At 37.9% G+C, this 27,747-nt stretch overlaps 1 protein-coding gene across 1 annotated transcript in view; it reads right to left on the bottom strand.

The window, feature by feature from the left end:
• The window catches only part of nrxn2a (neurexin 2a), a 266,470-nt gene that overhangs the window by 134,837 nt on the left and 103,886 nt on the right, over positions 1–27,747 (bottom strand). The window contains exons 7-8 of the mRNA XM_041801644.1: positions 22,544–22,705; positions 2,800–3,229 (exon numbers count right to left, since the gene is read on the bottom strand). Of these exons, the coding sequence (XP_041657578.1) occupies positions 2,800–3,229; positions 22,544–22,705 (592 nt within the window). The remainder of the gene's footprint in view (positions 1–2,799; positions 3,230–22,543; positions 22,706–27,747) is intronic.

Consider the following 27,747-nt stretch of genomic DNA (forward strand, 5'->3'; position numbering starts at 1 on the left):
AAGAGGTTTTGAAATAAGCAACAACAAATCAAATGTGTATTTTTGTTTCATATGGATCATGTTTGCCTAACCGTTTTGGGCCCCCCATATGCTTAGGCCTCAAAAACAGCTTTTCATTACCATTTAACTCACTATATCTTATTCTAAGATAAGAATAGCATTCAGCCACTTTCATGTCATGACACAACACTGCTGCTTTTCTATGGAAGCTACTTACCCAACTCTTCTTCTCGGTACTCCCCTGATGGTGGAATGAATTACCCAACTCCATTCATTCCACAGAGTCTCTTTCTATTTTCAAGAAAAAGCTAAAGACCCAGCTCTTCCGGGAAATACTATGCACTTAGCTAGATGCTTCTCCTCTGTTGTCCCCAGTGGTTGAATGAGTTTCCCAAATACATTTGGCCCACACCGTCCCTCTCGACTTCTGAAAGTTTTAGGCCCAGCTGCTTGTGAAGGACCCTGCACTTAGTAATTTGGTGCAATGTATGTTGAAGACACTGTTACTGATAATGATGATATGAAGTCTAACAAGAGGGCTCATGCTGATGGCGTTTATTTCACCGCTGATGTTTATATTATTAGGAAAACAATAAAAGCTTCCAGACACCATGTGCATAGCCTCTAGCACTGCATGGCAGCACCTGTGTCTGATCCGACTTGAGGCACTTTGAGGCACTTACTGATGTTTCCTTCTGTCTACATGTTTACTTGTGTTGTATTAACTCAGATGTGTGTCACTTTGGTCTGTTAAATGACATTGTAACATTGTAAAACCAAAATTGTTGTTTTGGATGGAAGGGAGAATCGGCTGTGGAAATACCCTTAATATGATGAATTTCATAAGAAAGGGAAAGAGCAACATTATAAAATAAAAAAACATCACTTTTTGTTTTATTTCATTCATACGGCTTTAGCAATACAGGATGCCCCTTCCTAGTTTGTTGTCAGATTGTTAGTATGGTATAGAGTTGTAAAGGTTGTATCACATCTTTTATTGGCAGTAGGCTGCAGAGTGACAGATTATGGGCAGTTAACTAGGCAATGAAATGATGGTTCAGTCAATACATTCAAAGGGAGATTTACAATGAGCTATACCGTCTTATAGCTTACACAGTGCCTGTAAAAAGTATTCAATTCCCTTGGATGTTCTACCCTTTTATTGATTTTATAAATCAGTTATGGTCAATATAATTTGGCTTTTTGATGAAAACAACAAGCAGTAATATGTAATGTAACTAAAACAAAAATATGTAAGGTAAAATAAGTGACAGCATAAATACTCACATCCTTTAAAGTGACTGATCTAATTTGACAGAGGTCCAGCTAATTGGTGCTAGTAGTCTCTAAACTGATGACATGGGGATCACCTAAGTGCAGAAAATGTGTCTCAAGTGATTGTAGTATAAAGACACCTGTATCTGGAAGGTCAGAGAAAAGGTTGTTGAAAATTATAAGTCAAGGGATAGTTACAAAAAAGATACAAAGGCACTGAACATCCCCTAGGGGTAAGTTAAATCCATCATTAAGAAATGGGAGGAATATGGCAAATGTGTAAATCTGCTTAGATCAGGCCATCTTCCCAAACCAAATGACCGTGAAAGAAGGAGACTAGTAAGAGAGGCCGCCAAGACACCTTGGACTACTCCAAAGGAGTTACAAGCCAGTAGCAGACATGGGAGCGATTCTTCATACAACAACTGTTGCCTGAGTTCTTAGCAGTCAAAGCTTTATGGAAGAGTGGCAAAGAGAAAGCCACTATTGAAGAAAACTCATATCAAATCTTGACTAAACTTTGCCCAAAGGCATGTGGGAGACTCCATGGTGAAGAAAGTTTTTTTGGTCTGATGAGACCAAAATGTTGCTTTCTGGCCATCAGACAGGAAGCTAAACACACCCTATCCCTGCTGTGAAGCACGATGGTGGCAGCACCATGCTGTGGGGATGCATCTCAGCAGCAAGCCCAGGAAGACTTTGAAAGGGAGAAGGTAAAATGAACATAGCAAAATATAAGAAAAATTCAGGAGGAAAATTGCATTCAGTCTGCAAAAGAACTACAGCTTGGGAGGATTGAAAGATTAACTTTCCAGCAAGACAATGACCTAAAGCATTCAGTGAAAGTTACACAGAAACGGGTTAATGACAACAAGGTGAATGTTCTGAAGTGGCTGAGTCAAAACCCACTAATTTGAGACTGGATTTGAAAAGGGCTGTTCATGTTCATGCCCAGAGCTTGAGCAATTTTGCAAAGAAGAATGGAGAAGAATGTGCAAGCCTGATTAAGACAGACTCGGTGCTGTGATTGCAGCCAAAGGTGCATCTACTAAATACTAATTAAAGGAGCTGAATATTTATGCAGTCACTTACTTTAAATCACATATCTATTTGATTGCTATTACTTTGTAGGAATCTGTTTTACTTTGACAATGGGCCAAACTATAGTGACCATGACTGAATTATAAAATCAATAAAGGAAAAAAAAACATCTAAGGGGGTAAATACCTTTTATAAGCCCTATATGGTCACTAAGTTGTGACTCAGAAGTACTCCAATGCTTTCATTTTCTCAGTCCAAATTAAGTTTCTTCACAAGTTCCTTTGTAGTTGCTGTAATTGTCTTTTTCCTTGACATAATTTGAGCTTTCCTGCCTTGTTGTGATGTTAGGAGAATATGGCTGAGATGTAAATGATGCAAAGAGGAAAAAAAACATTTTGAACATCCTCCTTTACAACAAAACACACAGTAACAGCTGCAGACATGAGGGCTTCTCTACCTAAACAAACACTGTTTTTGTCTTACCGTCACGTCCTTTCCTCTGGAAGTCCACGTGGAACCACTCGCCATCATCCAGCCTCTTGTTACTGGCTTTCATCTTAATGCTGCCAGAGCCCATATCCATAACCAGGTAGAGAAACCCATCCAGCAGCTCGATGGCGAAGAAGTCAGCCCGGGGCTTTTTCTCAGGTGGTGTTCCCTGCAGACTGCCGTGGCTGAACAGCAGCAGGCCACTGGGCTCTGTGGTGCGTAAGTCAAAAGATATGGCCCCTGTCTTCTTGGTGTTCCACCTGGGCAATGTCAAGTAAGCAGACGGCGTGTCGAAGGTAACCGGTTCCAGGGCTTCCACATTCTCGCAGCTGAATATCAGGTCACCATGGATACTGATCTTCGGGTCTCGCTGTTCAGCCAGCCGTGACAGTTCCAGCCTAAACTCATTATTCTTGTAGACCACCTAATAAATGAGAGAGATGTCGTGTTGAGATGACAGCCAGAGAGAGCAATAAATTCAGAGCAAAGGTTGGAATATTACTCATCGATAAATACTAGAATCGATATGACACAGCAGCATTCACAAGGACGCACAGCAAAAAACACTATGAATCATCTCTGGACTCAGAGCTCAGTAAGAAAATGTCCTGATGATTTCATTTCCAGAGATGTGTCAAATAAACTTGCACCATTAGCTACAGTGATGTAGAAGCCCTTGATGCATTTATTAGAATAAAAATCAATCGTAGTTGTCCTACTTAAAATGCTCCTGACTCCTGCTGTGTATCCATGCAGAAATGGAGGAAGCTTTTAGAACTGAACACAATGTATTATACTGTTTCTCAAACTTAGAAGCTCAATGCTTTTAATTATTTGTGAGACCAGTGAAACTCCTTCACCACACAATGCGTCTGCCTGTTTTTAGATCTGACGAAAACCCAAAATTGTCACAAGAAAAAAGGAGACAGCAGGAGCTAAAATACTTGTGCGATTGTGAAATGCACTTAGATTTTAATGCAAATGAAAACATTTACATTTTAGACCTGTAGATACTTCACTCAGGGAAGTACAATGGGTCTGACAGTGAAATAAATTTAAACCTCGAAGTGGAAAAGTCACAGGCAGAGCTCCTACAAAATGACAAATAATTATGTGTTTTTATTCAAGTAAACGGCATGAGCAGAGATGGTGGGTGGGAGAGAGACGGGCTCGATCCTTTGCAAGCACAACACACAATTTATCTAAAGAGCTAAAAAAAAAAGTGAATGTAAGAGGGCATAAACTTGATTTTTTTAGTCTCATTGCTGAGCTCATCCTGCAGAAGCAGCTAAACACTACTAAAATATTGGATTTTGCACTCTGGCTGCATTGAATACACAATAGACCTCCCTCTTAGAGGAAAGTTTTGTAATGGAATTGATATTTTAGATCAATCGCAGGAAACCAACAGAAATAATAACCCTTTTAAAAGATATTTGCTCATACTAAATACAATAGTGCAGTAGTGTATGCCAATTGTTAAGTTATGGATTCCTTTCATTTTAGCTCTTAGATCATGTTTCCTGCCGTCTGTTGCACAAGCTATGTGGACTTGTTTCTTAAGATCTTGCATTAAGTCCACACTAAACCCTGCATTGAAACTGGATAGTTTGTAAATAAAGTTGTGTCAGTGTTTGGCTGCACAACAGAGACATAAGGATCATCTTAACTGATAGTGGCAACATCCAGGTGAACAAAGATGTTGTTGCATATGTGACATTTTCTTAATTCTTTCCACCAATCAGTGAAAAGCATTTTAAAGCAGGGTTTGTTAGTGCTGGTCTCAATGGACCATTATCTGACTGTTAACTGCAGTTACTAAACAAATATAGCTACAACAAAAAGTACATGAACCCTTTGAAATGATCTACTTTTTGGCATTAATTGGTCATTAAATGTGATCTGATCTGCATTAAAGTCACAAGTATAGACAAACACAATGTGCTTAACCTATTACCACACAAACAACTATAATATTTAAAGTCTTCATTGAACACAGCAATTAAATTTTTACAGTGCTGCTGGAAAAAGAAAGCAAACCATTAGGTTCAGACTCCATAAAGAGCTGATTGGAGTCAGGAGTTTGCACACCTGAAGTCCAATCAATTAAAAGAGATCTGAGCCAGGTGGCGAGCTATTGTGACATCTAAAAATGCTCAAACTTTTTTTTGAGTTTTCACTTCACAAAAAGATCTGCTGATGTGAACCATGTCTCACAAAAAAAAAGATCTCAGAAGACCTTTGATCAAGAACTGCATAAGACTGGAAGGGGTTCCAAAGTCGCCTAAAAGACTTCAAGTATTCACCAGTCCACAGTTACACTAACTGTCCACTAATGGAAATGATACAGTACCCTGGCTACTTTAACTAGAAGTGGGCGCCCAGCCAGGTTGACTCTAAGGGCACAATGCAGAGTTCTCAGAGAGGTCTAAAAGATCCCAAGAGTAACAGCTAAAGGCTTCAAGGAATAATTGGAACAAGTCAACATCTCTGTTCATGAGTCTATATGCAAAAGACTAAACAGGCATATCCATGGCAGGACACCACGGACAACACAGTAGGCCTGAAGTTTGCCAAGGAGCACCTTGACAATCCACAACACTACAGGGAAAATGTTTTGTGTATTGATCAAACTGAGGTTGAACATGATGATGAACATGTCATAAAAAGGGTATCATACACCAAGAGAAGAGAACATCATCCCCACAATGAAGTCAGGCAGAGGGAGAATCAGGATTTGACCCTAAATGACCCTAAATCCAACAGAGATGCTGTGGAATGACCTCAAGAGAGCCATTCATACCAGACAGCCTAAGAATATGGGTGAGCTGAAGCAGTTCTGTCAGGAAAAATGGTCCAAAGTTCCTCCTGAATGTTGTGCAGGTCTGATTAGCAGCTAGCAGAAATGCTTGGTTGAGGTTATTGCTGCCAAAGGAGGTTCAACAAGTTATTAACTCCTGGATTTTCCAGCAGAGAATTTTTAATGGCTGTGTTAAAGATTTTAAATATTACAATTATTTGTGTGGTATTAGGTAGAGCACACTGTGTTTGTCTGTACTTGTGACTTCAATACAGATCAGATAGCATTTGATGACCAATTAATACAGAAAAGTAGATCATTTCTAATGGTTCACATACTTTTATTGCCACTGTAGTGCAGAAAGTGTTTGCAAATACATCACAGAATTGTGATCAGGAGTCAGCTAAAGCCTACATCCTAAAACTGCAGCCATGGTAAAAACAACAGCACTGTAATTATCAATAACATGCGATAATTTAACAGTTCTTTATTGTTGGAAGGCTAAAATATCCTCTGCTTATGGAAAACAAAAACCAAAGTCCCAAGAAAGTCATCATACTATCATGGAGGACAAACTGCTAAGACCAAACAGCCAGTAAAACCATCTGCTCCTGGTCCAGTGGGTTAAGGACTGCAGGTGCTATGGGCACCTTCCCTACCCACTGAGCTAAACTGACACCCAGTTTTAATGTCTTAGATGATTTTAGACATGGGAGACCACACACATAAAGAATGTCAAAGAGTTTCTCATCTTGTAATCCCCTGAGCGCACACTCAGCCTGACCATCTTACCACTGGAGCAACCTCAACAGCAACCTCGCAGTTAAGATTCCCCAAACACAAGATTTTACAGAATCTTGCGTGATCAAACGTCATCAGAATAAGAATAAACATGGATGACTATCGTTATCCTCGACTTGCTGTCTCTCATAACAGGCTGTCCTGACAGTTGCAGCAAAAATCATTAAATAAGGAAGAGAATCAAGATGAAATCCTGGCAGGACATGGCATCTGCCTAACCGATCTGCTCGCTCTTATCTGTTGTTGTGGGTAATCAGTCGGAGGCATTACAACCTAGAACTGTAAATATCAAACAACTTTTATATTTATGATTCAAGGTCTAGGAGGCTATGATATTATTTAGAGCAGTTATATAATCATGTTGACAACATACTCCGCTCAACGATTGTCAGGGTAAACAAATCGAGAGAGGTCTGATTGCAGACTGTACGCTTCAGCCACTCTCAGACTGTGCGTCTGAAACACAGTATGTCTCAGAAAAGAAGTGGTGTAATTTTTTCTAGCAGTTACATTCATGAAATAATTGCATTACAAAAATAACATACAAAGAAATATTTAATAAATAAAACAGACGAAGATCAGAGGTCTAATCCAGGACTGAATTATGCTCGCTTTAGCTTTTTTAGCTTTAGCTAAAGCTAACACCGCTACAAAATTAACGTTACTATATAAGCCAGTGTAGTTAAATTAGCTTTAGCAATGTGAGCTTTAGAAAATTTATCTAAAGCTAATATAAACATGCTAGCTATAAAAATTAACATTATAAGCCAGTGTAGCGATAGTAGCTTTGGCAATGTGAGCTTTAGCAAATATAGCTAAAGATAGCATAGCTGCATAGAAAACCTACCTGCGCAGCTTACATTGCTGCCTTGTGAGAAAAGCTTTAACTACATAGCTATGTTATCTATAGCTAAGTTAGCTTTAGCAACATGGCTGTAGCAATGTAGCCAAAGCTAAAATGGCTACAAAGCCAATGTAACTACGTAGCTTACATAGCTGCTTTGTGAGCTACAAAATCAACATTAAAATATAAGCCATTGTAGCTAAATTAGCTTTAGCAATGCCAGCTTTAGCAAATGTAGCTAAAGCTAGCATAGCTACAAAGACAATCTATCTACGTAGCTTACATAGCTGCTTTGTGAGCTCAGTTTTAGTTGTATTAGCTACATACTCTGTTACTTTCATAGCTTTCAGAGCTTACGGAGCTTACGAAGCTACTTGAGCTAAGCTTGCTGTGTTAGAATGTTTTCATGGAGGATGAGCTTTTTCCTGTAAGCAGACTGTTTCATTAAACATTTTGTAATTGGGTTTTGCAGGTTAAGTTTTTTGTCCTCAAGCTAACACTTACCTTAACCCTTACCCTAACCTTAAATAGAAATTTAATCTGATTTTATTTCAACTGTTTCAGCGTGTTTTCCTTCTGAGATATACAGCATCTCAGATAAGCTGTCTGTAAGAGTGGCCTTCACAAATGAAAGGTCTGCAGCTAGCCTGATTTGGGCAAATCTGGCCATACTTTGGGCTGAAATCTTGCTGTGGGTGGCCATCCTAGCTGGTGTAACACCTTAAATGTTAGTAACCCGTTGTGAATAGGAACTTAAGTCCAAACTGGATGATATTTGAATGTAAACAGAGCTGGTTAAGAAATGAGCTGGAAACTCATTATTCCCTTTCATGTATGTAGCATCATATTCTGCCTTTTAAAATGTCTGATCCGCCCTAACTGTGTGAATCTGTGCCTGATTTGTCTCATCCACGTGCTTACATTTATCTACCCCATGTATCTTCTAACTATTTCAGTTTGTCTACATCTTTGTGGTGTCTCTAGTGTCTTCATTTGCTTTCCTGGACCCGGCTGCATAATGGTGCAGTGGTTAGTGCTGTCACCTCACAGAAAGAATAATCCCAAACCAAATCCTGATTGGACAGGACCTTTTTGTGTGAAGTTCGCATGCTGTCTTTGTGCATGTGTGGGTTCTCTTGGGGACCTTGGCTTCCATTCACAGTCAATAAACATGCTTGTTAGGCTCGTTTGTGACACTGGACTGCCTGCAGGTGTGAGTGTGGTCATGAATGCTTGTTTGTCTCTGTATGTCAGCCCTGTGATTGTACTGGTGTACCCCACCTGTTGGCCAGTGACAACTGGGACTGGCTCTAGCCCACCCATGACCCAAAATCAAGTGGTATAGATAATGGATGGATGGATTTCCTGGAGAATACTCAGTAATCCTCCAAACTGACATGGGCCAAATTTAAAAAAAAAAAAAAAAAAAAAGAAAAAAAAAAAAAGAAAAATCAAAGTCCCAGTTAGATACATTTTCAAAGCTTTTATCTTGATGATGTGATTTTACATCCAAGTGTGCACTTTTTCTTGTCTTGTTCCAGTTCTTTTTGATGCTCAAAGTATTATTTCATGAGTGACAGCTATGTCAACAAATGTGGCTCATTTGGCTCTGTGTGCATTGGGCCAGTGAGATGGGGCTTTAAAAAATAAAACAAGAGTGACTTAACTTCCAATAACCATGAATGTCTGCTTCAAACCAGCAGAATAATCTGTTCTGGTAGTACAAATACTTGAACAGATGGTGAGTACCTGTTTACATTTTACAGATCAAAGTGCATTTTTTAATGCATACTCACATGTAGGCCTGCATAAGAATCTATATATTCACACACAGCTGAAAGAAAGAAAACTGAAGAACACTACAAATGAAAAAAAAAAAAAAAATTCTTTTTGGAGTTTCTGGCAACCTCCAGTTCAGTTTTCCAATACCCTAAACATCTAACACTTATATTTAATTTAGTGAATCAACATCTCATGCTTGATTTAAAAGACACCAATCTATTCAATCATATTTATTTTATATGTCCCATTTTCTGTACTTTACATCCCCTCTACTATTTCTAACCACTATTTAGGTTGGTAGGTTCATTTTTCCAGTTTCTTGTTATTTCCTTTAGTGCTGTTGTTCTCATGAAAAATATAATCCTTATAATCCATATTTTTAAGCCTTTGGGATGTGTTCCCAAGAGCATACTCTGCCTTCCGTCACACCCTGCTCTACCTAACAGCTGGTTTAGTCCCTTTAAGACATCTGGACAAAAGATTTGCATTTTTGCATGTTAAGAATACAGCATATGTGGAAAAATATGCATTATTTTTCCACGTTCTCTCCAGCAACTGGCATTAAGTTATGTGTAAGGTTGTGGCTTCAAAGACAAATTCATCTTAGCCTGCAGGCTGCTGTAGCCGTGACATTATGACCTTTTTTACATTTGAAAACGTGAGCTTCATAATATAGAGGTGTAAAAAAAAAAACACTGCATGCGCTGTAAAAGTAAGAGAGAGAGGAAGAACCATGATATTGATATAAATCATCTAAAAAACGTGTGCAAACAGCCTTTGTGATCAATTGCCAAGGAAAGTTTGGCATCGACCTGAAGAAAGAGCAATACTAGGGATCAACTGATATTGGTTTTGTGGGACTGATACCAATTATTAGTTTCTCATGTAACCCACAACTGATATGCATTTATAGCCAAAAATCAAAATCTCTCAGTGAAAATTCTAAATTAGATTTGGTATAGATAGCTTGTTATTTCTGTTGACTGTGCACCTTTAACCAATAATGTTAGTACATCCAACATAAGTAAACGCAGAAAAACCAGAGTAAAAATGTCCAAATTGAAGTATAAGTCTAAATCTTACATAAATAAGTGTATCTATGTCAAACAAAATATATTTAGTGTGAAAAAAAGAATAACACCATTTTATAATAATATTATTTTAAACTGGATTATAACTAATGATGATTTTTATGTAACTGACTTTCATATTGATTGTTTAGTTTCTATTCTGGCATTTTTTTGTGGTGTAACTGTGAAACTGGACAGATTTTTCTCTCCAGCCTGCTCTTGTTACACATTGAGCTGCTGTGTTGATTGGCTAGAACTAGTGTGACGTCTAAGGCAATCAGATAGTGTTGTTGGCGGAACATGAAGTGAGACAGAAGCTGCAGTTACATGAGCAATTTTTTCACAATCTGATTAGATTTATTCTGATTGAAGATTTAAAGGTGCAGTGTGTAATATTTAGCCTAGTAGCATTTAGCTGAACAAACTTGGTAAAATAAAGCAAAACATTTCTAAGACGGTCTATCTAAATAAGTGTTTAGTCATCTAAATTCAAAAATAGCTATTTTGAAAAAACAACTCAGAATAAGCCTTTAATTCATACATAGGGAGGAATCCCCTCCATGGATGCCACCATCTTGGATTTTTACATGTTTCCATGGTAACAAAGAGGAAAAAAGGATAAATAAAGTTATTCTATTGTATTGTATTGTATTCACATTACAGACACACATTAAATTCAACTGGTTGCCACAGTTTCCAGCAGAGAAATGCAATCTAGAACCAACTTCTAGATGTTGATATTAAGTTTTACACACTGCATCTTTAAACATCTCTGTTCACATGGTCACTAAAAGATGCAATCTGATTCAGATGTGCATGCCCATGCATCATGCATTTGGTCTGAATAAAACTGCTGACATGCAGAGTATTGTCCCACTGATCAAATCTACTAAATCTTCTTCTTCGCCTTTGTGGAAAAAATTTGTCACTGTACACTGTCAGATCACTTATTTTTTAGACTCCACTCCATGCGAAAATACTGGATTGGTCTACTCTTGTGTCTATACCTTACTGTATATTATCTGATCAACATTTCTGAGCTCTTTTTTAGTTTTGTGTAAAACAGTTGTCTCTGGTTTCTGTTCGTTTTGGAAATGACAAAAGGGAAGGATGTCATGTCATTTGGGGAAGACGTGCAGTGAGACAAAATTCCCCCAAATAGGAAGAGATGATCAGATGGAGTTTTTCATGGACAACGATCCGCATACCGGCATAACCCCCACCTCTCGATCAAAATGACATTTCAGAATGAGCCCAAATGGATAATTTTATTCTGAATTAAATGTGTATACGAAGCACTTTTAGATAATTTATTTTGATTACAAGTGGTCCATGTAAACATAGTCAGAACTGAGCCAGAGGGAGAGAAACACATGCAGCAGAGCCAAAGTAACTGACTATTTAATTAATCATATCAGTGATCAGTGGAACAAAATGCCGATGCCAATACTGGCACTGAAAATCAGCCACACTGGTTATCAGTTGACCCCTAGTCCATACAACTTTGTAAAGTGGCTTCAATAGTGAAATAACTGCCAAAACAACTTCAGAATAACAGCATTGTTTTATCTTCAGGAGATCTGATCATGCTTTTAATTTGAAATATATGCCGCTAGTGCTGAAATTCTAACCAGAAACGTTTTGACTGGCAGTATGCATACAGTGAATCTGCTTTAGCAAATGCTGGTTTACAACTCTCTTTACAAGGCATGCACAATAATTATCCATACTGATAAATTATCGGCCATACCCATACCCTTCATTACTGGTTGCTTCAGATTTAGCTTCGCTCATGTTTTGACTCATGATGAACTGTTCACCAAAAAATACAACATTTTAGTCAAGGTCATCATGGTTAACTAAAACTAACTAACTAAAACTGTGACAATCATTTTAGTGAACTGAAACTAAATAAAAACTAAACTTTACCAAAAAAAAAGGAAAACTAACTCAAACTGTATAGTGCGCTTACAAACTCTAACTAAAATAAAATAAAATAGAGACAAAATATCCTTAGTTATAGTCTTTGACACAACCATACTGACTGGCACCTACACCCTAGTCTGAGGAGTATAAAATTGCCTAAATTGATTGCTTAAGACTTTGCACAGTGGTAGTTTTATGTCTGGAGTTGTATTCAAACATCATCTTTAAATAAATAAAATAGTAAGTGACAAGTAGCCTGTTTGAATATGTTTTTAAAAATGTACTATGTTCACTTAGCTGACATGTATACGAAAAAACCCCTAAAACTAATAAAAACTAAACTAACAAACCAGCAGTTAAAAGGAATTAAAAATAAACTAAAATTGAACATAGAAAGCAAAAATAGAAAGTAATGAAAAATCTAAAACTATTATAACCTTGCTTCTAGTGCATTCAGAAACAATGCTGGGTGCGAGTGCTCCATTTACCACTCACTGCTAAAAGAGCACATCGAGGCATAGTTATGTTTAATTTGGATTATCTTGTTTTGTTTTTTCATCATTATATACAGTCAATGGCTAAAACTAAACTAATACAGTGTTTTAAACTGAGAGCAGCCTTTGTTAAAATGCCTGGCATCTTTTTACTTCGAGTGTATTATTTTCTACTTCCATTCTGGGCTCATCAATATGCACAGCAGGAAACAACAGTCCTTGTCTCATTTTGTATCAGTTGTAAGTCACCCGGAGCCCACTGTTATCTGCCACACAGCTCAGAAACCCGTCACCGCCTGAGGTGACACAGCACACTGCACAGAGGACTAACAGCCGAGCTGAGAGGCAATTTGAGCCAATATCACACTTCACACTGCTTCAGTGTGACTAATTAAGCAGCGAAATCAGATGGTGAAACTGACCATCGAAAAATAAGTGTAACAGGCGATTTTTAAATGGGAAGACAGTCAATCAAAACAGTCACTCACACAAAGTGTGAACAGAGTGTCAGCAGTTACATTCAGACATTGCTTGCAACCATGTCTAACAAAAAGGCACACTGTGACCTCTGCAGGGCTATTACATAAACCAAAGGACAATACACAAAGTGGAATCCTATTTCACCAATTCAGATGCTTGTTGTATGTGACGAGGATTACAGAGTATCCCAAAACACTAGAATAAAGCTCTCCCAGTGTCCATTCAAAAAGCCCTTATGTCTTTCATGCTGAAGTGCAGAATAACAGTAGTCTGAGAATAAGATCTGCTCCCAGCCAACAGCTATGTGAGCACATTCTTCATAACCAAATTGGGCTCAATCTTTGAAGCATTAGAGTCCAAGAACCTAATGATGAAGTCTGGGATATCCTGTGGGCACACATAGTATGGGCCAATAAGCCGGTGGCTTCAAAGACAAATTCATCTTTGCCTGCAGGTTGTTGTAGCCGTGACATTTTTCTGAAAGTGGCCATTATTTTTCCTGTACCTGATGAACCTGATGGCCTCTATCCCAGCAGCTCTCACATCTCTTATCATGTAATGTCTAGGGGGATTAGTCATGGCCTACACTCTCTAGATTCAGTACAATAAGACAGATTTCCCCCTCCATAGATCCTCTGCTTATACAGCTGTGTCAGAGACTGACCCGGCTTTGAACCTGGCTCCTGGATTTCTTGACAGAGCTGATCCCGTTAGATCAGCTCTGCTCCTACCATCGCTCACCCTCATTACCCAGACTTTTCTGTTTTCACCCAGCACCATAATTCTTTACCCCGTCAACCTCTCACTGCTTGCCGACAGTTCATCAGTGTGAAAATGCACAGCAGCGGTAGGTCTAAACACTACCACCAGGCGAACCGCCTACAGAGCGGAGGTTGCAGCATTGGCAGCGGTGCTAAGACAACAATCTGTCCATAAATAACATCTCATTTTCATTTCACTGTATTCACATAGCACATAGATCTACATTTAAGTCAACACTCATTTGCTGTTGTGGACTTTTTAAATCATTCAGCTCCTCAAGAATACAAATGCCATGAAAAATTCCTCTAACACGCCTTAATTCAATTATCATCAATGATTTTAATCAAGATAAAGACCAAAAACACATCCATAGGCAGTGGGAACTATGATATGCCTAAATCAAGAAGCCTTAAGTCATTTAAAACCTGAAGCCAGCAAAATGCTAACACATGCATGCTAATGTGCCCACAATAATAACAATACGCCTAAAAATGATATTTAATATCTTATAAGTTCTACATCAGCAGCTAGCCTCTGTAATAACCACACAGATACGTAAATGTTAGCTCTGTGGGACTATTTTCACAAACAAAAGTACTGGCACATTAAAGTCCGAACATTAGGAGATCACAAATTCTCCTGGTGGGACCTTGATTTATTCCATCAAGACATTTCATTCAAACCCACAAATGTCACCTCATGGTTGAATAAGAGAGAACATCAGGGATCAAAGACTGCATGATTCATCTGTAGGAGAACCTTGAATGTCTGTTTTCATTTAATGGAATTGATGCCAAATGGAAAATGCAGAGAATAAATTATCATATTCAGACAAAAATAGTATTTTATATAGTGAAAAGACCTGGAACAGTAACAGGATAGTACACTGGTATAGGCAAAATTATGCAATTTGCATTATTTTAAAACCACAGAGGCTTCATCATCTCAGCATGAACGCAACCGTACACATCACCAGTGTGTTATTGTGTTCAATTTGTACCAAGTCTACTGAGTAAAAATGGCAGCCTGACTGATGAGGAGACAAGCTTCTACAAAACGACCAGAAGAAGAAATCCTAAATAGCAGGCCATGGCTTCGCTGTCCCTGCAGGTCACATCAAACAGATTTCTCCTAATCCTGACATCTAATACTGTTTTATAGGGGCGGAAATAGCCAAATGACAGCTGGGATAAGTTCCGGCCTCCTGCAACCCCCAACAGGATAAGCAGTAGGGATGGTTGTTTTTGGAAGAAACCTGCCAACTTGAGCGAGCAACTATAATGTTAACGATCAAATTAATTGATTAACGGTTATGTATGTATAAAACATACATACATGGGCACATATATATATATATATATATATATATATATATATATATATATACGATGCTAAACAAATTTATCAGACCACCACCAAAAGTAAGGTTTATGCCACAGCTGCTCTAAATTAACAGCATTGGTAATTACCAAAATCATTTTTGATGTTTCTGCAATGGTTAATACACCAATATGTAGAAGCTCTTAAACCCAAATGATATTTTTAATGCTTAAATAAAATTATTATTGTTATCCTTGAATTTTCAAATTTACTGATTTACAAAAAAACTGAAAATAGTAAAACACATTATTATTTCTTGATTAATATGTCAAATTATAGTTATTTACTTGCATTCCTGAACAGAAAAATTAGTTTTAGTGGTTGAATGTTATGCTTGATTAATTTCTGACTTCTCAGAGAAGCCCAGTGAACCGGCTCAAATTTGGGTATAAAAAGGTGAATTCAGTTTGAAATTCCTCATTCCTGTTCAAAATGGTAAAACGTCCAGTGCTCACCGACAATGAAAGAGTCCGCATTAAAGCACTTCATGATGCTGGATGGTCTTTGAGACAAATATGACAGATGGTCTAATAAATTTGTTAAGCACTATATATGTATAACATTTCCCTATATAACTAAAGCAGGTAACTAATGAGTGTGTTTCTCAATGATTTATTTATTTTCACCCTTCGAAAGCCTAGGGCTCTTAAACATAAACAAGGCATGGTCCCACTTACAATGTCATGACGGTAGATATTGTTGTGCAGTGCAGAGTAAGACGTGTTTAGTCTCTTTATTAAATTCCAGCTTCAGATCGACTAAATTCCCCATGATCGACCAAATTCTTAAAGTCCAATTAATCGATCATTGATTAATTGTTCCCATCCCTAATAAGCAGTATAGAACATGGATGGATGGAGGGGTGGAAACAATCAGTTTATTCACAATATGATACAGTTTTGATCATTAGGACAACGATAATATACTATGTCAAGAAAAAGTATGAACTGCGCTTAACCTAATACCACACAAAAAATAATTATAATAATTAGGGCTGAACAATTTTGGAAAATAATCTTATTGCGATGTTTTTCCCCAATATTGAAATAGCGAGTTGACATACGATTATTCCTTAATCTTCTTTTATTCCTAAACAAGGGCTGAACAATTCTTTAAAAGTATCCAATTCAGATGATTTTTTAACTCGTATTGCAAATTGGATATGAATCATTGCATTGAAGGGTTTTTGTAATTCTTATATTTAATAAGAAAAAAAAGTTAAAAATGAAGAATGTAGGATTTTTTGAAGACTATTCTAAAAACAAATGGCACATGAATGATTGCATATGTCACACATAACATCTCTATTGCAAAAAAAAAAAAGTTTAGAAGTGGTATTTTCACACAAATTTCAGGTCAAAGACATATTGCACCATTTGTATCGCAATATGGCCTATATTGTGATTTAATCTAATTTTTGATTAATTTCCCAGCCCTAATAATAATTAAAGTCTGTATGAATCACAGCCATTAAATATCCATAGTGCTGCTGGAAAAATGAAATGAGCCTGGATTTAACTGGTTGAACCTCCTTCGGCAGCAAAAACCTCAACCAAGCATTTCCGCTAGCTGCTCATCAGACCTGCACAACATCCAGGAGGAATTTTGGACTGTTTTTCCAAACAGAACTGCTTCAGCTCACCCATATTCTTAGGCTGTTTTTTGTGAAAGGCTCTCTTGAGGTCATTCCACGGCATCTCTGTTGGATTTAGGGTCATTGTCCTACTGCATCACCAAATTCTTCTGAGTTTCAGCTGGTGGACAGCCACCCTGACATTATCCTGTAAGACAGTGATTCTCAACCTTGGGGTCAGGACCCCCTTGGGGGTTGCCAGACACTGAGAAGGGGTCACCAGATGCCTTAAAAAAACTACCATTAATTTTTAAATTAGACTGCTGACTTTTTACACCAGTTTGACCAAATGTTAACCCTTTTTCATCAATTTTTTAAAACCAGTTTTGCCAGTTTTAGTGCATTTTTGCCACTTAAAACCCATTTATGTCAATTTTAAACCCTTTCCAACATTTTTTTCTGCCTGTTTTTCTAAACCAATTCTTGCCACTTTCTGCCTATTGTTGACCCATCACTGACACTATTAATCATTTTTTACCCTTTTTGCCCATTTTTTTATTTTTTTTATTTTGGCAGATACATTCTTACATATTGTCTCACATAATTACAGCTGTACTACTATTAAATCCACACCACATTTTTTGAGACATTCCATTCTCCAGTTATCCAAATGGTGTCCTTCCAAAGTATTTTTTTAAAACATTTTTTAAACAATGTAGCATAGTTAACTACATATAGTCGAACATGGGAAGCTCTTCAGTCCATGGTTCACCAGAAATCTATGGTAAGGAAAACAACCACCTATACATATATACACATACACATATATCTGCATATATTCCTACTCCGCATACATATCCACATACATGCGTATATAAGACAAGATCAAACAGAAACTTACATACACATGGTGACTTTTTGATGTCCATATCTACATTTCATATTGTGTCAAGCATCTAAATCGTTTATTGCGTCAACCTCACTTCAAACATATTGTTGAGTTAATAAAAATCTGATCGAATTGGTTTGATATATTCAGTCCACTTGGACCAAATCAGGTAAAATTTTTCTTTTTGGATCCTGAGGAGAAATGACAGTCGCTCCATAATATAAATTTCATGTACTATTTCTATCCACTCTTCAATAGTTGGTGGGTCTGATTTTAGCCACCTCCTCGTGACAGCCTTTTTACTTGCTGCCAAAAGAATATGAGCAAGTTTCTTATCATTATTACTCCATCTATTTACTTGGATATCACCCATGTAAATAGTCTCACATCTGAGAGGAATATTACTACCAAATACATTGTTAACATGTTTGTGTATTTCTTGCCAGTAGGGGACAAGAACCTGGCAGTTCCAGAATATGTGGAAGTGGTTGGCATTGTCTTCCCCACAGAGCCTCCAACATTTGCTGCCTTGTCCAAAATGTACTTTTTGCTGTGGAGTAATAAAAAATCGTACTATATGTTTCCAACAGAATTCACCCCACGTGGACGAACTAGTTGAACTCCATTGTATTGCACATATTCTTTGCCAATTCTCATCGGAGATGTTAAAATTCCCCTCTTTCTCCCATTTCTTTTTAATATAAAGTGAGTTATCTGATTTACATTGAAGAATACCCTTGTACAATTTGGAGATGATATTGTTGCACGCTGTGGATTTAGATGCTGACAAAAATAGCTTTAGGATACCTAATTCTTCTGTTTTTAGAGCTGTGGTCAAGTTCTGATTAAAATAGTGTCGAACTTGTAGGTACCTAAAGAAATCGCTCTTTTCCAAATTATGTCTTTCCTTTGTCCTTATGGACAAATGTATAGTGATTAGTAAGACCTTTTGTGGTCAATTTTTTGAATCTATAATCCGATCTATTCGGTAAAAAGTTTGTCATAAGCACACCATTTTCCTTTTGCCCATTTTAACCACATTTTACCCATTTTGCCAGATTATGTCAATTTTTCATCCCAATCCACCTAATTTCCACCAATTTATTTCACTTCAAAGCCATTTCAGACACTTTAATCCCTTTCTAACACTTTTTGTGCCTGTTTTTGCCATTTTAACCCAATTGTGGTTATTCTTTGCCACTTTTATCTAAATTTTGCCACTTTTAACCCATTTAGGTTATGTAAAAATCCAATTTCACCACCTTATCCACCATTTTTTGCCATTATTAACCAGTGTTAGCGATTTCTAACCTATTTTAATTATGTTTTAAACAAAAGTTATTTTCATTTAAAAAGGCTATTTACTACACAAATGAATAAAGATATTTGTTTCTTTGATAAGAGTGGTTATTATTTAGGTCAAATATAAAATATGGTTTTCACAGCTTAACTTCACAATGGACCATGAGTTTGCTGACCTCCATGGGACCCCAGTTTGGCTGGGTCCTAGAAACCTCCCCTGCAAAAATTAGTTGGCAAAAAAGAAGAAATGCCTGAATGAATATCTCCATCTAGCTTAAACTTCAGGTAATGTGTAGTTGGGTGTAAACTGTCAAACAGGCCTTTTCAAAATAAAAGCGTAGCTGAAAGATAACAGAATGGATTAATGTTTTGACTTTGGAACCATCCACAAAGATTGATGAAAACATGACTGTTTTAAACTAACATTACTGCACCAGAACACTGACTGACTGCTAGCAGTGATCCTGATACAACTTTAAAGTTACATAAATAGCCAGTATTTGCTAAGTAGCAATCACCTATACTTTAAGTTTTATTGCCCTTCACATCTCATAAAATACACATAAAATTGATCATAATTTTGCAGACTGTCACTCTGCAATCCCTAACCATAGTTAAACTGGTACACAAGCATCACTGAAGTGAAGTCCTGGCTCAAACTTTTATTGTTGTAGTGATTTAAATAGTGTCCAGATGCTGTGTGAGGATCCAAAGTGACAAAAACTTACAATCTAAGATAATATCTCAGTTTTTCAGTGGTTTTCAGCTGATGTAAACATGCATATTTTGGTAAAATGGAGAATAAAATGCTGATACAACAGCACCACGTAATGTTCAGTGTTCAGGCGTTGTTTGCCCTCCTTGTCTCTATGTGGTCACAGGCTATGAATTGCCTTCTGTGTTCACACCATGGCTCACCCTGACCTCTAGCAGACATTTTTCTTGGGTGCTGGCAGGAAAACATCAAGATAAGGTTGCAGTGACAAATTTGGCTGATTTAGTTCACTCTTGCAGCTCACGCTTTACAATTTCGGGCTATTCTCACAGGTATAGCACATATGTGTTAGGGGTTATAGGTATACTTTGGTTATAGAAAGTATTTGACTCCTTGGAGGGTTTACCCTTTTCTGGATTTTATAAATCAATCATGGTCAATATCAATTGGCTTTTTTTGACAGAAAAATACAGAAAAGCATCTTTAATGTCAAAGTGAAAACAGATTTCAACAAAGTAATGTAGATTAAATATCAGTATTTTGTAGATGGGCCTTTGGCAATCACAGCACTGAGTCTGTGTGGATAGGTCTCAGTTAGGCTTGCGCATCTGGACACCACAAATTTACTCTATTCTTTGGAAAAACCGCTCAAACTCTGTCAGGTCGGACAAGGATCGAGTGTGAACAGCCCTTTTCAAGTCCAGCCACAAATTCTCTCCTGGATAGAGGTCTGGGCTTTGACTCAGTCACTCCAGAACATTCACCTTGATGTCTTTAAACCATTTCTGTGTAGTTTTTCTTGTATGCTTTGGGTTATTGTCTTGCTCAAAATTGAGTCTCCTCCCTAAACCATGGCTCTCTTTCAGGCTGACTAAGATTGTCCCCCAGTTTCCTATATTTTGTTACATTCATTTTATCTTCCACCTTTACAAGCCTTCTAGGGCTGGCTGCCAAGAAGCATCCCTACAGCATGATGCTGCCACCACTGTGCTTCACAGTGGGGATGGTGTGTTTGGTGTCTGCCAAACATAGTGTCTTATCTGATGGCCAAAAAGCACCATTTTCTTCTCATCAGACCAAAGAACTTTCTTCCACTTGACTATGGAGGCTCCTATGTACCTTTTCCAAACTCTACTGGAGATTTAATCCGACTTTTCTTCAACATATAAAGCTTTGACTGGTGAAGAGCCTGGGCAACAGATGTTTTATATAGAGTCTCTCACATCTCAGCTGATGAAGCTTGTAACTCCTTCAGAGTAGTCAAAGGTGTTTTGTTGGCCTCTCTCACTAGTCCCCGTCTTCCACGGTCATTCTGTTTGTGAGGACGGCCTGATCTAGGCAGATAGACACGTATCCCATATTCCTTCCATTTCTTGATGATGGATTTAACTGAGCTCTGGGGAATGTTCAGGCCTTGGATTTTTTTTGTGACTTTTATTTACCTTTTCTCTGAGTTGCTTGGAGAGTTCTGTTGTCTTCATGGTATAATGGCAGCCAGGAATACTGATTAACCAGTGACTAGACCTAGATTTTATCTTGCATTTTTTCTATTTAATTGACATAGCTTTGTAGAAATCGGTTTTCACTTTGACATTAAAAAGTTTTTTTTTATTTGATTTGATTTGAAAAAAGCCAAATTAAAAGGTAATCAATAAAAGTGTCAAACATCCAAGGGGTCGAATTTTTATAGACACTGTGTGAGGGATATAACTCAACTGTTTTATGAACTGGAAATGTCACTGAACAGAACTCTGAAACTTCACTGACTACTTCTGGTGTGCATAAATAGAGGATGCTAAAGGTTTCAATCTTATATAAATGCATCCTGTGCATGCACAAACTGGAGGCTTTGGCTAGACTTTTTGTTACCCTGTGCTGCAGTAAGATTATCTATCTATATTAAGGTAAGTGAAAGATTAAAATTCCTTTTTCTGACTTGGCTTGAGGAAGAAATCTTCCTAAGTTTAGTTCTGGCAAAGGCGTTAAGCTAAGCACATAGCCTGTAACATTTTCCAACAGAGTCATCAATCAACTTTCAACAAGATAATATGACATGTTTAACAATCTGGCAGGCTTTACCTCTCTCAGGAAGCTTCTGCTTATTATGTTTTGCTTCAATTTAAAGTTCTGCTGGCTAAAAGAGGTTACTTCTACTCTATTTGCTTTCTTCATTGTGAGTATGCTATATCTAAGTGTCCTTGGTGCATTGTGATCTCAGCTGAATCCTATGAAGCTGGATTTAGAGAGGATCAGGATGAAGCCTAATCACAGTTTATGGATAAAAAGTCTTCTGTATTTTGACGTTAGTGTTTCTGACAGAGGAAAACTCATCCGTCTGTGCTAGCTATTGACCCTAAGAACATTTATACACACTCATCTGCCACCTCAACGTATTTGCTCCCTTTCTTCTTCACTATTTTATCTCAAGCTACAGCCTGTTTCAGTCATATCTCCTCTTGCTGTATGAAAGCATTCATCTCACTTCCAATGCACAGAGCACTCATTTTCTTTTCATAAGACTGCTCACTTCATTAAAAATTTGTGTATACTAATTCTAATGCTGAATATGTGATTCTGACTTGCATGCTTGATATAATCAATGTGACAGGTACAGGCTGCAGTAAAATGGCTTCAAAAATGCGGAAATAGTGCTGAAAAGTGAGTTCAGGCAGCAGAAGAGACGATGCTTCTAATGTATATCAGGCATCGTTCACAAAGGAATTCCCGCAGGAATCTATAAATGCACATGCTCTGAATGTTTCTCCTTCAAACACCCTCCAACAGGAGAATCAATATGAGTGTGAAGGCTGATTTTCTATACACACAACACGCTCTGCTTATAGGACAGGGTTGTGCTATCTAAGGAGGGCAGGATAGTGTTTCCAGTCCTCTGCTGGGACCGAGGTCAAGCTGTACTTACGTCTTTCAGACAGCCCATGAAGTTGTTGCTGACTGGGGAGCCCGGCAGGTCGGCTGTGTTCAAGCTGCCCCCGATGTAGAAGAGATCATCAGAGCCCAGCATGGTGTAGTCCTCCTGGGTGTATCCAGTGGTGGTGAGGATCCCGTCCACCAAAATGGTTACCTAGAGGCAGACAGACATGACAAGAAATGAAGATTCTCAGCCAAATAGAAATAACTGGCCTAATTATTTCACGCTTCATTTTTGATTCTAGTCGAGCTTTCCTTAATGTTACATCTCGAAGGCAATTACAAGAAACAGCTTTGACTGGTCTGCTAATCTCAGCTGATCCCTGCTGCTGATACATTAGCAAAATTGGAGTGGAATCAATATAGCCATAAATATTCCTTCAGCTGATATTATAAAATAAATGCTGCAGAAAGCCCGATGAATATGAGATTAAAGATATCAAGATGGCAAGCTACATTATTTTTATATTGGCAGCAACAAAACAGGATTATTCCCATATCAGTCCCATCAGCACACAGAGACAAAGGAAATGAACAACTGAATAGGGCTTTAGGGAAAAATATTTTGTGCCAGTTGCCATGACAATAAGCCTACAGTTAAATTGTATTCCTGCTCAAGTATATATTAGCTTCCACTTTGGAGAAGTGGAAATAATTATGATTTCTTTAGTGGGAGGGGAAATGTTCCCTTCTCAGGAAATACTACAATACAAAACTAATGGTTCTTTGGAAAACAGCACTAAGTGTAATGATTTGCATTTGAAGCCAGTAATGAGAAATGGAAGATGCCACATAGACATTTATGCTATTCACGGCCACTTTAGACTTTAGACTGGCAGGGCTTAAGTGGAAAGTGTGCAAATATTGGAATCAGGCCAGTTCAGAGTATGCTAAAAAGTTACAGATTTCTTCTCAGTGTATTACATTTAAGCACTAGTGATCAAGCCTATTTATTAAATGTTCCTGTTGATACTGAATTATTTCTGATCAAAAACAGAGATGATAAAAGCCCTACTGACAGTGTCTTTTGAAGCTGTGATATTTTTTCATGTGATACTACGCCTTCATTATGTACTGTACGTTGCAGACACATAAAGGGGGCGGCAAGGTATAATAATAATAATAACTAGAAAAGCACTCAGAGACCTCCACCATTAGCCCTATCTCCCAATAGTAAAGAATCCTTCAAAAAATTCCTGGATCCAGATGGTGATCTGGATCACTCCCAAAATCTAACCAGTTCTTCCTTATGCCATTTCTGACATTTCCTGAAAATGTGATCAAAATCCGTCCATAACTTTTTAAGTTATGTTGCTAACAAACTAACAAATAAACTAACAAACCCTGCTGGTCACATAACCTCCTTGGTGGAGGTAATATTAACTTTATTTATATAGCACCTTTAAGGTGATCCTCGCCTTTTGTCACCTTTAGAGGTGTTACAGAGGCAGAAACAAGATCAGTGGAGTCAGCAGGTGTGTTAGCATGTGGAGCTCCTCCTGTGCTATGTTCCTTTCTGTAATGCCCTCTGGACTGATAGATGGGAAACATGTAATATCCCACTGTTGTGGTATCAGCATTAAAGATGAAGTGGTATCATTAAGTTTGGGGTATCGCGTAACAGAAGCATCATCAAATCCTCTTGGAAATATGGCAATTTGAAACAGTAGGCCTTTAGGCAAAAAGTGTAGTATTTTTAGTGGAGCAGTGAGAACTACAGCTACCATCAGCCCTTCTGTACCCATCATCCTTTGTGTTCCACTCGCTGCCTTGATCTGACAGTGTGAGAATGGTAGACACTACAGGCAGGGCTGCTCAAAGAGTTGGCTGGACCCCTGAAAAACCCAGTGAATGGGCCCTCCCCAGTGGTGAGTTATTAATGATATCAGTGCACATGTATTGGACCAGTAGCATTGGTGCCAGCTCCCTAGTAAACAGGAACTGTGGACCTGAAAAATGTGTCAAACTAGTACTGGATTCTGATGTAATATTTAGACTTGTTACTTTTAAACCCATTTTCAACACTTTTTCTGCCCATTTTTGCTACTTCTGCCTGCCATTTTGGCAGATTTCACCTTCTTTTTTGGCCAGTTTTAACCATTTTTTGCCCCTTAATAATAATTTTTGCCACTGTTTTGCCACTTTAAACCCATTTTTTGGTGTCCCTTAACCCCTTTTGCTGCTTCAAACCCATTTTTGCTGTTTTTCACCCTTTAATTCCACCTTTTTGACACTTTATGCCAATTTAAGTCGCTTTTCAGTCAATTTTGCTACTTTTTGCCCATGTTTGCCATGCCTTTTTAGCAGTTGATACCCATTTTTGCTGCTTTATTGGCCATTTTTTCCACTTTTACTGAATTTTTTTTGCCTCCTTTCACAATTATGTTATTATATTTTATCTAAGCTTTCTCTTTTTTTTTTTTCTTTTTTTTTCTGGCATCATGTTTGTGCACATAATGGCCTAGCTTTGCAGTCTAACATTACTTTCCAAATGGTTTAGTTCAGTGTGCCCATCCGCACTGATAACTTTACCAATGGAGAAGGTAATTTTGTTTTACGGAAATAAGTTTACATTTTGAAAAAAAGGCTATATTTGTTCTACAGTATTATTGAATAAAATGAATGTTTTAATGCTTTGATAAGAGTGGTTATTACTCTGCTTTAAAATAAAATATTGTTATCACAGTTTAACTTTACAGTAGTACATGACTTTGCTGACCTCCATGGGCCCCAGTTTGGCTGGGCCCCAGGAAGCTCACCCTTTTAATCTCCCCTTATGGGCAGCCTTGGCTACAAGAGGTGAGGGAGAACAGAGTGACAATGTTTTTGAGATTGTGGAGGCTCCACAACTTTTAAATCTGATGTGTGGAAGTATATTATTTTCCTGCTGTCAAGAAATGGGAAAGGAGAAAAGGTGATGGACAAAGAAAAAAAAAACAATGCAGATGCTGTCAGATTTATGCCTAATGCACACCTTCAGCACTCTTGCACATATTGTAATATAAAGGTGCAATTGTCGTTTAATAAATTCCAACATCGTTTTTTTTCCAAGTCTCTGTTGTTTCATTTTGTTTTTACACCACAATAAATACTGTGGTATTATCTTACTTTGAGATTTTGATACCCCTAAATCCCTACTAACTACTTTCAAGAAAATCTTCAAATGATTTGTCTTTTAAAAAACGGGTTTAATTGTTAAGTTAGACAAAAACTGGACTTTTAAGATCTATTTACCTTTTGCACCTTTTTCACCCTGATTGGACCACACTGGCCGTGGCGCTCTGGGCATGCTCCACATCTAAGAGGCAGCTTTTGACACAGAAGCTGAACAGCTAAATGCTAAACTTATAGAATAAGATTGTCCTCCAGGATTTTCCTGTATTTTGCTGCATTCATTTTACCCTCTGCCTTTACAAGGCGTGGCATGATGCCACCACTATGCTTCACAGTTGGGATGGTGTGTTTGTGGTGATGTGTAGTTTCTGGTGTCCACCAAACACAACGTCTAATGTGATTAAATAAGCATCACATGCTTGAAATGAAATGATTTACACACAGTTTGAAAAGGGTGCCAATAATTTTGTCTGGCCCATTTTCTAGTTTTGTGTAAAATTATGTCAATTCTGGCTTTTTTCTTCTGCTTTTTTGTGTTGTTTCAATGCAGATAAATGAAATAAACATGAGCATACCAAAAATATAATTGCACCAATATCTGGGAGAAATGGTGTATTTTCTGGAAAAATCCAGGGGTGCCAATGCTTTCGTCTATAACTGTATACAATCTGTGATCTGTAAAGTAAATAACTACCTTGCAATCAACGCCAGCTCATCCAACAGACCCTGACCTTTCTGAATGAGCAAAGTAAAGCCACATTAAGAGCTTATTGATCACCCAGCCAGGTTAAAAAAAGCAAGGAGAAAACAAATGTGTTTTGAAATGTGCAAATGACAGTGAAGCCGTTGGATTTTTTTACAGCCTAAGAGTTTAAATCCTATCTTTAGAATTTACTTGTGTTGCCAATTTGTAAACATCGAGGTATGTCGAAAGCAAAAGGAGAAGAGACAAAGGTTTGACCTGACACGCTGTGTTCAGGTGTCAGCTCTCTAAAACAAGGTCCTGCCGTGTTATTCTCTGCTCCTGGCAGGTATTGATTTCTGTCCATCTAGTGGTAAGGCCTTCAGTATCTTAAGCTTACAGTGGACAATAGCAGAGCTCAACTGTGGCTTGATGATACAGCAAGTATACAGAAACGTCAGAAAAGCAGAAGGGCTTTCATATCTGGGAATTGATTAATGCGGCTTTATGTTTCACTCCACAGCGTCTAGCAAGGCATGACCTGTTTCTAATAACGGCTGTTACACTGCATCCCCAGATAGCTACTGCACTGGTGTTTGAAAATAGGAGGTAAGGGATGATCAGGTTCAAAGGTAATTATTGAATTAGGCAGAAACATCATTAATTAGAGGCCGGAAGCAGGCTTTAGTCTTTAACACCTAAAATCATATCTCAATGGATTTCCAATATGGAGCAGATTTAAGAGGAACTACTGCTGTTCCTTGCAGTCACATGCAAGTGTAGTGCTAAGGAGGACAAACAACAAATCATGTGCCCAGAAATAGTCGAAAGCATCATCAATACCAGTCAGAAAAAGAGAGAGTGAGCACCAATCATTTCGCCCACAACAGAGTAAGAAAGGACAGATGGAGAGGGAGGTGGTAAAAGGAGAAATTCCAGTTTGAAAAAGCTTCAGTGGATCTAATAAAACGTTTCCACCAGCACTCTCTTGGGAGTTACACTTCTCCCTATCTACATGTCAGAGGGGTAACTTATCTGAGGGGAAAGCAATTTACACAGGGATCAAATGCTGGGCGGAAAGCAGAAGTGACGTCGTAAGCATTGGATTGCCGCTCCTCTGGAAGTCAGGGTAAGTCAGGAAATAAATGTGGAGGAGAATGCAACTTCATATACAGGTTAATGTGACCGGTGAGGAATATATAAGAGATGAAGGGAGAGTCTGAAACAAAATAAGAGGAGAAATAAAATATTGGAATGCAGAGCACAACGCCATGGCAGTGCTTGGGGTAGAGAAACAAGCTGAGCTTAATTTAGGGCTTAACTTACAAAGTCATCACTTGATTTGAAGAAAATGCTTTGGAAGCTTTTGCTTTCAAAGCCAAATTACCTCAAGTGTCAAT

The sequence above is a fragment of the Cheilinus undulatus genome, linkage group 12 (assembly GCF_018320785.1).
Source record: "Cheilinus undulatus linkage group 12, ASM1832078v1, whole genome shotgun sequence".
NCBI classification, from domain to species: domain Eukaryota; kingdom Metazoa; phylum Chordata; class Actinopteri; order Labriformes; family Labridae; genus Cheilinus; species Cheilinus undulatus.